Below are 11,386 nucleotides of genomic sequence, written 5' to 3'. Positions count from 1 at the left end.
AAATGCCGAGGGGTAATGCTAGATCTGCCCCACAGCTCCATTGAGGCGTCAAAAAAAAGGTGGGCACGAGCTCGACGATGGCTGCGACGCGGGCGCGAGCTTGACGGCGGCTACGACGCGGATGCAAGGCTGACAACGGCGGCAGTACAGACATAGGAGGCTAAGGCGATTGATGGCAGAAGAGTCAGATGTGAAGGCGAGGAGGTGGAATACGGAACCCTAGGGGCGAACCCTATGGTTTTATAGGGGCGATAGATGTGAGAAGAACAACCATTCGCCTCGACCTCCGAGCCTACCACGCGCACCGCCGCGTCACCTCGTGGGATACGCGCCCGCGATCCCTATCCTTTCCAACCAAAACCGCTGCTGGACTGTTCGCCTTCCCAAGCGGACCGGACTCCTTTCCCACAGAGGGGATATGGGCCAGAATGCTTCTTCTCTAGGCCCACCTGGGCCTGGAACGTCCAGTGATCGGCCCAATGGTCTCGATGACCAACCCAATAGAGGATGGGCCCATAAGCAACCGGGACCTAGGTACACGAGTGTCAGTAGGGCCTCGATCCAAAGTCGAGCCCCAGCCAGGCTGACCCTAGGACAAAATCCCCACGAACGGGACACCAGGGTTCCCTTAAAGCTTTCCGGTTGATGAAACCAAACCTCATAACCTTACCCGCGAAGGGTCTGAAGCACCACCTGGGCGATTCTGCCCAAATCACATGGGGGCTCGGGGGCTACACCCATCAGGTGCGCTCACGCGCACCCTATGGCAAATCAAAATACCCCCAGGGTGATTTTGCTCGAATCACCTGGGAGCTCGGGGGCTACTATCGAGGACCTAATATCGGGGTACTCAATGAGGTGGAACTAATAACCATCGAACGTTGACGCTTTCAGTCAGACAAGAATGCTACTATGCTTCTTGCCTGAACAACGAAAGACTGGCTCCGCCTCGACCGACCCCAAGGGCGGGCTCCACCTCGCTCGACCCCCGAGGGCTGGCTCCACCTCGCTCGACCCCTGAGGGCTGGCTCCACCTCGCTCGACCCCCGAGGGCTAGGCTCCACCTTGTTCGACCCCCGATGGCTAGGCTCCGCCTCACCCAACGGCCGAGGGCAGACTCCGCCTTGCCCGACGACCAAGGGCCACCTCCGCCTTGCTCGATGGCCAAGGGCAGACTCCACCTCGCCCTACAAGTACAACCTGCTCCTTCATAAGGATGAGCATAGGGTATGACATGACATTCGAGTCAAACGCGGCACCCAAGACCATGCCCTATGCCGCGGCAGGAAAAGTACCGCCAGGGTACGACGGGATGGGCGCTTTAGACCATTCCAGCATTGCAGAGTCCGAACAGTATTATAGGTGCCGCCTTTAGCCCTCAGACATTGAACCTGACATAGACATACAACAACCACTACGGTCCAGGAAGAGACTCGCGCCCTCTACAATGATGGATGTACGGTCACCACGTCGTGGTCCGAAAGGAGCGGTGCCCGCTCGATGACCCCTTTGGCCCACCACTCTGATCGGAGCACTCGCTTCGGCCTTCGGATGCCCTCTCCGATCGAAAGGCCTTGCCCAAGGCGCTACTTCTGACTCTGACCCCGTGTCCCTTCGATCGGGGCTCATAGGAACCTAGAAGACATGCGGAGAAAGGCAAGGCAAGGCTCGCAAGTCAAAACCACTGTACCAGAGACCATACCCTACATGGAGCAGTACTCTGCAGCTACCCTGACATTCCACAGTGACATCGACAGTGTTGTAGGCACCTACCATTATCTGGTACCCGTCGGTGTGGGCAACAATGCTCGATAGACGTGGACAACAAGGCTCGGTAGCATATGCACCCTTTCCCTCTCACTTGTAAAGCCATCCCCTTCATCTATAAAAGGGGGTGTGCTTCCTCCAACAAAGGGGACCGACTCTTGACGAATAAGTTGAACACACACGACACTTCATACACAGCTGAGTAGCGACTAAGCTCTTGGCAATCCTTTTCGATCATTCCATCAGAGACTTAGGACCAGTCTCTCTCTCGATCGTTTGTACCCCTGCTACGAACCTTTTTTCGGTGCTAATAACACAAGCAGCAATAGACTAGACGTAGGGACATTCAGCCCGAACCAGTATAAACCTTGTGTCCTTTAGCGCACCTTCCAGGCCTAATGCGCATCAATTATAAATTTACTAGCCGATGTTTGTTCGAAACACCAACACCATTACTGTAGTATGGACAATATAACATTGCCCATGTATTAAATCAAATATTTAGCTATACCAGTGGGGATTTGTCACATTGCACATTTCATTCATACACATAATTGAAATTGTGTAGCACACCGAAGCACAAAAAAAGATATAAGATTTCTATATTTCTCAAAATATCTAGCATGGAAAGAAATGTTATCCATCTAGAAAAAACATGCGAAGATAATAACCTCAACGGTCAACGTCCTGATCAAATACAGGATATTAGTGAGGGTATACATGACAAAACAGCCGGGAGAAGAAATATATTGTAGGAAGTACAATACATTTACTAAAGAACAGCTTACAAGAAACAGGAATGTTTATTCAGGAAGAGCATGCCAACAAAATATATAAAAAAACAGCTAACCTGGATCTCTTTTGGGAACATTGGGTGTTCGGCTGGTACCCTTGTCCACTGTAGTTCGACTTATTTTGGATGATTTAATAGTGTTCTATGAGAGAGAATAAGCATGAAACAATCCGAGACATGTTCAGCCGAACACGCCGCGCTTGACACCTAGAAGTGGCATGTCCATTTGCTCAACAATTCTTCTAACTGTGGTTCAAAACCCGTATCAAGCATTCTATCTGCCTTAACAAGGGCAAGGTAACAAATTGCCTGCAAAGATATTCTTGTCGTTTCCATCAAATCAGCTAATCGATCGGGGGTAGCCACAAGAATGCCAACACCCCTCTCGAGATCTCTTAACTGCAAATTAGAATATATATTTAGAAAATGATACGAATTTAAGAAAATAAGTAACGGTCCAAGGTTTAGGCATTCAGTTCTTTGAAAGAAAAGGTTCAGGACATTCGATTCTTTGAAAGAAAAGGTTCAACCATTTCAAAACAGATGTGTGGAAAAATATATTATTATAATATTATGATTCCCTTCATCCACAGTGTCCCCGCCTCTTACTCGCATTTCTCCTCACCTTAGCACCGATCCCTAGGTCGATCTTGCTCCATCCCCTTCCCGCAGGCTCCTCCGCCACCTCGCAACTCACCGCATAAGAATAGAAGATGAGTCAATGTGATTACTGCAACTGATGTCAAAGATCAGTGAATGAGGAGCTTCCAATGATAACTATATATTCTTGCAAAATAATGTATCCAAACCTTGCTAGGAACTTAGTACTGCTTGATTAAAACTTGCTGTGCAACCTGGGTGAGTTAGGAAAAACCTGCAGACAAGGCAAAAGTCATGTGATCTGTAAACCGCAGTACCACTCACATGTAGGGGAAATAAGATATTCTAGAAAATAATGTATCCAGACCTTGTTAGCAACTTAGTACTGCTTGCTTAAAGCTTTTGTGCAACCTCGGTGAATTAGAAAAAAAAAATCTGTAGACAATGCAAAATCCTTGAGATCTGGAACCGAATAGCACCAAGTAGGCAAAAGTCTTAAAAAATATAAACTTTACACACTATTTAAATAATAAATATGTCCACGATTTAATTGGCAGTGATCGAAAGTGGCCACAGAGGCATTTGCTAAGTACTGTAGCATATAATGTGCAGACCACACGAACAGGTAAAAATTAGGAACACCAAAAAGGTCCTTTGTTGCGTTGTTGTACCGATCTACAGTCATACGTATGTCAAAACTGAACATTCAGAATGAAAAGGAGATATACATAAAAAATAACTACAAACACATGATGTATCTAAATCCATTCATGGATCAAAGATCCGCATCCTCATGGGAAAGAGTATGGAAAGGAAGAGGGAGATACCTCAGTCAGGTGGACAGAGGGGACTTGAGTATGGAGGGCACCCCTGCTGCAGGCCAAGATGAGATGCGTGTAGATTATAGATTGGAGGACTGCTAGCATGGAGGCAACGTGAGGATTGGCGAGCAGGAAGGCAGCGACAGCAAAAAAAAACACTTTGGATTTGGCTGATGCAACCTACATCCTTCACCGTGCCCAATATCGGAGGAGGGAAACAGGGAGATCACGTACCAATGGTGGCCGAGCCAAGTGGAGTTGGCACGCGTGCCATCAAGCTTGTACTCCGTGGATCTGTAGCGATGGGGATCGAAAGGGAGATGAAGCAGAGCGGGCCCTAGGGTTCCAGCCGAGGTCCAAGGCTTCGCTGGTGGCAGGGGCAGAAGGGCAGGGCGGGCGCGGGTGGCGGCGTTGGCAGCAGAGCGGGTGCGGGCGGCGCGGCAACACGACTAGCTGCGGCGAACGAGGAGGGCGGGGGAGATCGGGTGGCATTTTCTAATAGACCTCCAGGCGTGGCTCGCGGCGAGTGGTATTTGTAGGGAAGGGAGGGAGCACCGGGGACCGTGCGACGTGGGATCGTACGCACGCAGGACGACGATGGAGCCACGTTGGAATGTCGCACAAAAAATATCCACGCTTTATTCTTTTTAGGGGTAGAAGATTTTACTGTAGAATAGTAGTTCCTAATCGCTTGGAAGATCGAAGGACGTCCTATGCCTGATGAGTACAGAGCGATGAAGCGAAGTCTACCTTTGCTTGTACTCCGTACCTTGATACCACTGCAGTTCTCTTCTTTTCTTTTTGAGCGAGACACCTGTCCAGTCAGAAAAACAAGCATGGTATGTTTCGGACGAAATGACACAACACGCGGTCTGCGCTGCAACCTTGGCCACTAGTATTTTCTTCCAGGTAAAAAAGGTACTTTTAGATCTGATAAATTGGTTCAGCAAGCTGTTTTCCATTAATACTCATGCATGCCCATTCCTGCCAACATCTTTGGATGCGACGACCTACCTGAGCAACCTTTCCCTATGGTTGGAGGAGTTGACGAAGTTGTAGCAAGGCCAAGGTTATCATTAAGAATCTTTGTTAAACTCACTCTATAAATCCTTACTTGGAGATCATTCAAATAAAATCACTTTCTATATCTTTTCACCATCCAACAACTCCTTGATTTCTTCTACGGTCAATTCACTCTCCATATTTGGCTAGCAATAATCAAGAATGGAGGAGGACAGTACTTTTTGAAATCTTATTAGAGAATTTTTTTTTTTTACTAAAATCTCTATTCCTATCGATGCGGAAGCATATAAAGAGTCTCGTGGAGTTGCTCTTAAGTGCTATAAATAGTTTTAGAGGAGAAAATGAAATAATTGAAGATGATGTTAAGATGACAGCATCGTCATCGTCTTATGCTCTCGTTTTTGCCGTGATCTCTAGAGTATGAGCACAAAGAATTCTATTTGTTTAGCTGTTTATTATGCCGGTTCATTGTTTTTGTGTTTTCTCAGCCGTGATTCTATAGAAGCATGGGTAGCTCATAGGGCCGGCCGTCTACCTTGCTGTTTCTCTTCTATTTTTGCCGTGTGTTCAGTGTCCACGTTGCTTTTTGACGACGGAAAGAAAAACAAAGTGCCTGTTGAGTTTCCAAAATTTTACAAAATTTTTTAAGATTCTCCATCACATCAAATCTTTAGACGCATGCATGAAGCATTAAATATAAATAAAAAATAAAACTAATTACACAGTTTAGACGAAATTTACGAGACGAATCTTTTAAGCCTAATTAGACTATGATTAGACACTAATTATCAAATAACAACGAAAATGCTACAGTACCATTTCGTAAAAAATTTCGCACCTAAACCAGGCGCAGGAGAAATCGAAGGCGTACACCTCAACAGCTTTCCGGCCTCGCACTCTAAAAAAAAAAGAAGAAAAAAAAAACTTTCCGGTCTCGTGGTAGTGCAGCGAGATCCGTGCCGCCGGCACCGTCCCGGCGACCTCGTCCATGTTGGCGCCAGCGTCGTCGGCCGCGGATTTGATGTCGCCAGGATATCCGACGCCAGCCACGTTCTCGTCTTCGCCACCGGATCCGGGATCAGGTACCCCTGTCCTTCCGACCATCCTTCGTTGGTCAAATCCGCATCAATTGTACTGCACGATGCACAATTGCTCCATTTTAGGTCTCAAGCAATCCACAGTTTGATGCAATTCGGCATTGTGGCGGAAAAAAAGAACAATTAGTATTAAATTGTGATAATCATGTGGGGGTGCCATCTGGATTATGATAATCCACTATCTACTGTCTGAGCTATATCTGGTATTACTTCCAACTAGTCTTGAGCCATAAGTTTCTCATAATTGCTTAACCCATTAGTGCTCTTTGGAGTTGGGATATATATAACGGGAACATGAACGTACTCAGTGGAAGATTAAACATGAAAAGACATTAGCTGCAAGATACTACGGAGTATTTATTAGGTTTCACTTCTTAGATAACTCATCAGTTGTTGACAATGCCCTATTCTTGATTAGATTGCTCCATCCCTTCGATGGATGAGCAATACCATTCCCATGAATAGCTCTGTCAGATTTATTGAGCTGCAAACATCATTGTGTCTAGAAGCCTGCTCTCCAGATAAGCTATATCCATGTAATGGAAGCACAGATACTTGTCCTAAGAAGACTGTGTTAGTGTATCTGATACAAATGCGTACGAAGTACACTTGTACAAGTTTTCAAGACATGCAGATGTACTTACATTAGGATGTATAATTATAATTATTCTCTATCTCCACATTTGTTAATTGCAGCCCTATACGATCACTTATTGAGACAGGTTTTGCTGAAAACAAAAAAAACTGATGTAAGCCTCTTTTACGGGGTTAGAAATCTTCAGAGGATGGCATATCAGGTAGGTTTATGTCAGCTTAGTTGTGCAGTTTGTATATTTTCATATTCCGTCTATGATGGCTGGTGATTATGTGCACTGACAGGAAAGGTTTGATGACTGGGAATCCAGAGGAGTTAAAATTGTACCTGTCCTCTCAAGACCAGATGGTCAATGGGCAGGGGAGCGAGGTTATGTCCAGGTGCTGTTATCTTTTTTATCCCGTGTTATTTCTAGTTTGTTGTGTTCTGTGTGTTATAGATTTTCTATTGCATTTTGTAGAATGTGTTCTCAAGGATGAAGAATATTGTAAACCCTTCATCAGTGGGAGCAATTTTGTGTGGGCATAAACAGATGACTGAGGTATGCTCATTTTGCTTGTTTTCCTCTCATTTTTATCTTAGACACTCAATGTAACTGTTATACAGAAGTTGGTAGCACCTTACCTTCAGCACTTCATTTTACTGATGTGTCACAATGTTCTCTACTTCAATATGTTTTTTTTTTCTCTTCTGTACATTGAAACATTAGAAATGTTATTACAATAGAGGCGCGAAAGGGTTCATAGCTTAGTGGTTGTGACTCTTGAATAGCACCTCCAGTGCCTGGGTTCAGCCCTCCGTGGGAGCGAATTTCAGGGCTGGTTAAAGAAACTCCCTCGTTGGCGACCCATAAAATAGTGGCAGTGTGCCGACCTATGGTAATGGTGGGTGCCGACCTATGGTAATGGTGACAGTTGGCCTATGATGGCTGTAGCAGCCGGCTATGGTAATGGTGACAGTCGGCCTGTGATGGCTGTGTCAGCCGGCCTAGGTTATGGTGCAGCACTATAGGGTCTGCATTGTTAGGGTTCAGCGGGTTTTTTGGCCTGCAAGGTTGAGGTCTTCTACCTTAATAGCAATGCCCTAGGAGAGGTCATATCGTACCCCCGGCGGGTCGAGTTATGACAATAGAGATCTGCATTGACATGTAATACAGGCTAGTTATTGGAACAACAACATAACCTTTTAGTCCCAAGCAAGTTGGCGTAGGCTAGAGTTGAAACCCACCAAGAGCCCCAAGTTACGGTTCAGGACACTTCAATAGCGGCTTTCTAAGCACTCATATTCAAACATAGATCTCTAGGTATATCTCAAGCTTTCAAATATCTTTTTATTATCCTCCCTCATATCAATTTCGGTCTTCCTCTACCTCTCCTCATGTTATTAGCTTGGCTTAGGACTCCACAACGCATTGGTGCCTTTGGATGTCTTCTTTGGACATGGCCAAACCACCTCAACCGATGTTGGACAAGCTTTTCTTTAATTGGTGCTACCCCTAGACGATCACGTATATCATCGTTCCGAACTCAGTCCTATTCTTGTGTGACCACAAATCCATCGCAACATACGCATTTGTGCAACACTCAGTTGTTGAACATGTCGAATCTTTGTAGCCAACATTCTGCTCCATACAACATAGCAGGTCTAATCGCTGTTCTATAAAACTTGCCTTTTAGCTTTTGTAGTACCCTCTTGTCATAGAGAATGCTAGAAGCTTGTCGCCACTTGATCCACCCTGCTTTGAATTTATGGCTAATGTTCGCATCAATATGTCTATCTCTCTGTAGCATCGATCCCAGATACCGAAATGTATCCTTCTTATGCACTACTTGACCTTCCAAACTCACATCTCTCTCCTCCTGTGCAGCTCCGTCAAAGTCGCATCTCATATATTTGGTTTTAGTTCTGCTCAATCTAAAACCTTTAGACTCAAGGGTCTACCGCCATAACTCTAGTTTCCTATTTACTCTCGCTTGGCTTTCGTCCACTAACACTACACCATCAGCGAACAACATACATCAAGGGATATCCCCTTGTATGTTCCTGGTAACCTTCATCCATTACCAAGACAAAGAGATACGGGCTTAAGACTGACCCTAGATGAAGTTTAATTTTAATCGGGAAATAATCTGTGTTACCATCGTTTGTTTAAACACTAGTCACAACATTGTTGTACATGTCCTTGATGAGAGTCACGTACTTTGATGACACTTTATGTTTGTCCAAAGCCCACCATATAACATTTCTTGGTATCTTGTCATAAGCCTTCTCCAGGTCAATGAAAACCATGTGAAGGTCCTTCTGCTCTCTAAACCACTCCATAACTTGTCTTATTAAGAAGATTGCTTCTGTAGTTGACCTTCCGGGCATGAAACCAAATTGGTTTGTTGATATCTGCGTCGTTCCTCGCAGGTGCTGCTCGATGACTTTCTCCCATAGCTTCATAGTGTCTCATCAACTTAATTATTCGATAATTAGTACAACTTTGGATATCTCCTTTGTTCTTGTAGATTGGTACCAATATGATTCTTCTCCACTGCTCAGGCATCTTGTTCGATCGAAAGATATTGTTGAACATCTTGGTTAGCCATACTATAACTATATCCCCGAGACATCTCCACACCTTGATTAGGATACCATCAGAGCCCATCGCTTTGCCCCCTTTAATCCTTTTCAAGGCTTCTCTGACCTCCGATTCTTGAATCCTCCGCATAAAGCGCCTATTAGTGTCCTCAAACAAGTCTTCCAGCTGAACGGTGGTGTTCTCGTTCTCACCATAGAACAATTTATCAAAATACTCTTGACATCTATGTCTGATCTCATCCTCCTTCACCAAGAGTTGCTCCCTTTCATCATTTATGCACTTGACTTGATTGAAGTCCCTTGTCTTCCTATCACGAGCCCTAGCTATCCTATAAATGTCATTCTCTCTTTCCTCCGTACTTAAACGTTGGTAAAGGTCCTCATAGGCCCGCCCCTGCCTCACTCACCGCTCGTTTTGCAGTCTTCTTTGCCATCCTTGTACTTCTCTATGTTGTCTAGACATCTGTCATGATACAAGTGCTTATAGCACTCTTTCTTTTCCTTAATAGCCTTTTACACATCTTTATTCCACCACCAAGTGTCTTTCGAGTTGCATCCGCTCCTTTGGTCACTCCAAGCATCTCTGAAGCAACCTTCCGAATGCATGTGGAAGCTTAGAATTTTTCGGGTCTGTTCATTGTTAGGCACATCTAAAGGGCGTACCCAGTGCAGAGAGCTCCCGCTCTGTGCGGGGTCTGGGAAAGGGTATCAGTGGCAAGCCTTACCCTCGCCTGTGCAATGCGAGAAGACCGCAATTCGAACCCGGGACCCTCTGGTCACAGGCGGTAAGACTCTACCGCTTACACCAGGCTCGCTTTTCATTGTTAGGCACATCTACTTCGCATAAATCATAAAGTTGCATGCCATTGTCATTTTTTTGAACCATGTTTTTGTTTGTGCTGATCTGTAGTTCGTAGTGTATCTTTGGCAGGCTAAAATGACTAGAAGTGCAAGTTTTGCAGCTCTGTACATCTTCTAGAAATTTGTATGCCTAGTACATTCTTTCCACACTGTATGATAGCTGTCATTCAGGATTAATAATGTGCAATATGCGTCCATTTTTTTATTGATGAATGTCTTCGGTACTTCCTCGCTGATCTTATGCAAGCATTTGTATGATGTAGGAAATCACAAGAGTTCTTGTTGCCTATGGTTTGTCAAAAGATAGAATCTTAACAAACTTCTGACCGACAGTAGGACACTGTTCCTTCCTTTTTGGAGGTTGTACCATTTTTGTATTACTGTCGAGCAGCTATTCTTTACAGCAGCGCACGTGCAAATCGCAACAGGAAGACAGTTGCGTGCTTACAAATAAGGGAAGTTCATTCTCTTCTCCATGTGACCACATTGGCTTATTGCTGAATACCCCATGTAAATCTCACAAAGTTGAGATATGTTCTGTAGCATCTGAGACATTAATCCCCTGTAAGGACGCTGATGTACTCAGAAAGGCCCTTTTGGAGAAATAAAAAAAAGGTATAGATGTAGCATTATTCAGTTAGTATAGGTTAAGATATGAGCGTTGAGTGTGCCTTTTGCAGCGCTGAGATTTTGGTGTATATTGTCAAAATTTTGAATTAATTGAGTGGAAGGTAGTATATAGAGTGGATGCATGATGTTTAATTGAGAAGTGTTTGACTTCCGAGTCCGTTGCACTATATGGCGTCTTAATGATCTATTACTGCAAAACAAGTACCAAAAAACATTGTACAAGTTGGTCTGACAGTAGATTTAGAAATCTTACAGAGGATGGCATATCATAAGCCGGCTTATTAGAGCAGCCGAACAGAGCCATATCAGGTATGTTTATGTCAGCTTAGTTGTGCGGTTTGTATATTGTCATATTCCAGGAAGGGTATTGTCGACAGAATATCGTCGGCAGTCCACCGAGGGGTATCCCGCGATGGTAGATTGATCGGCAGAGGAGCGTGTAATCAAGAACAAGAAGGCAACAGAGACACACGAGTTATACAGGTTCAGGCCGTCAGTATGACGTAATACCTTACTCCTGTGGTCTGTTGGTTTGTATTAGCTATCGTATGATTTGTCCGTGATTTTGTAGGGGTCCCTGTCCACCTTATATAGTCCGGGGGGCAAGGTTACAAGT

General features: G+C 44.9%; 1 protein-coding gene across 2 annotated transcripts; it reads left to right on the top strand.

Moving 5' to 3' along the window:
• The first annotated feature begins 5,913 nt into the window (after positions 1–5,913).
• LOC136457559 (fruit protein pKIWI502-like) lies at positions 5,914–10,890 on the top strand. 2 transcript variants are annotated; one of them, XM_066457593.1, is made up of 5 exons: positions 5,914–6,086; positions 6,798–6,898; positions 6,981–7,076; positions 7,157–7,237; positions 10,404–10,890. In XM_066457593.1, the coding sequence occupies exons 1-5, from the start codon at positions 5,993–5,995 to the stop codon at positions 10,464–10,466; spliced, it is 435 nt and encodes a 144-aa protein (XP_066313690.1). In that variant the 5' UTR covers positions 5,914–5,992; the 3' UTR covers positions 10,467–10,890. The 2 variants fall into 2 exon arrangements, with proteins under 2 accessions (XP_066313690.1, XP_066313691.1); XM_066457594.1 differs by having other exon boundaries at positions 5,971–6,086; positions 6,824–6,898.
• Positions 10,891–11,386: the final 496 nt, after the last annotated feature.

This window comes from Miscanthus floridulus, chromosome 6, assembly GCF_019320115.1.
Source record: "Miscanthus floridulus cultivar M001 chromosome 6, ASM1932011v1, whole genome shotgun sequence".
Taxonomy (NCBI): Eukaryota; Viridiplantae; Streptophyta; class Magnoliopsida; order Poales; family Poaceae; genus Miscanthus; species Miscanthus floridulus.
Note: the sequence above shows the minus strand (reverse complement) of the source record. Positions and strands in the feature narration are given on the sequence as shown.

Excerpts from the sequence above, each read along its gene's own strand:
- LOC136457559 (XM_066457593.1), top strand. The coding sequence starts at position 5,993 with ATGTTGGCGCCAGCGTCGTCGGCCGCGGATTTGATGTCGCCAGGATAT. Across the intron at positions 6,087-6,797 it reads GCCACCGGATCCGGGATCAG|CCCTATACGATCACTTATTG; the intron begins GTACCCCTGTCC and ends TGTTAATTGCAG. Across the intron at positions 6,899-6,980 it reads TTCAGAGGATGGCATATCAG|GAAAGGTTTGATGACTGGGA; the intron begins GTAGGTTTATGT and ends GTGCACTGACAG.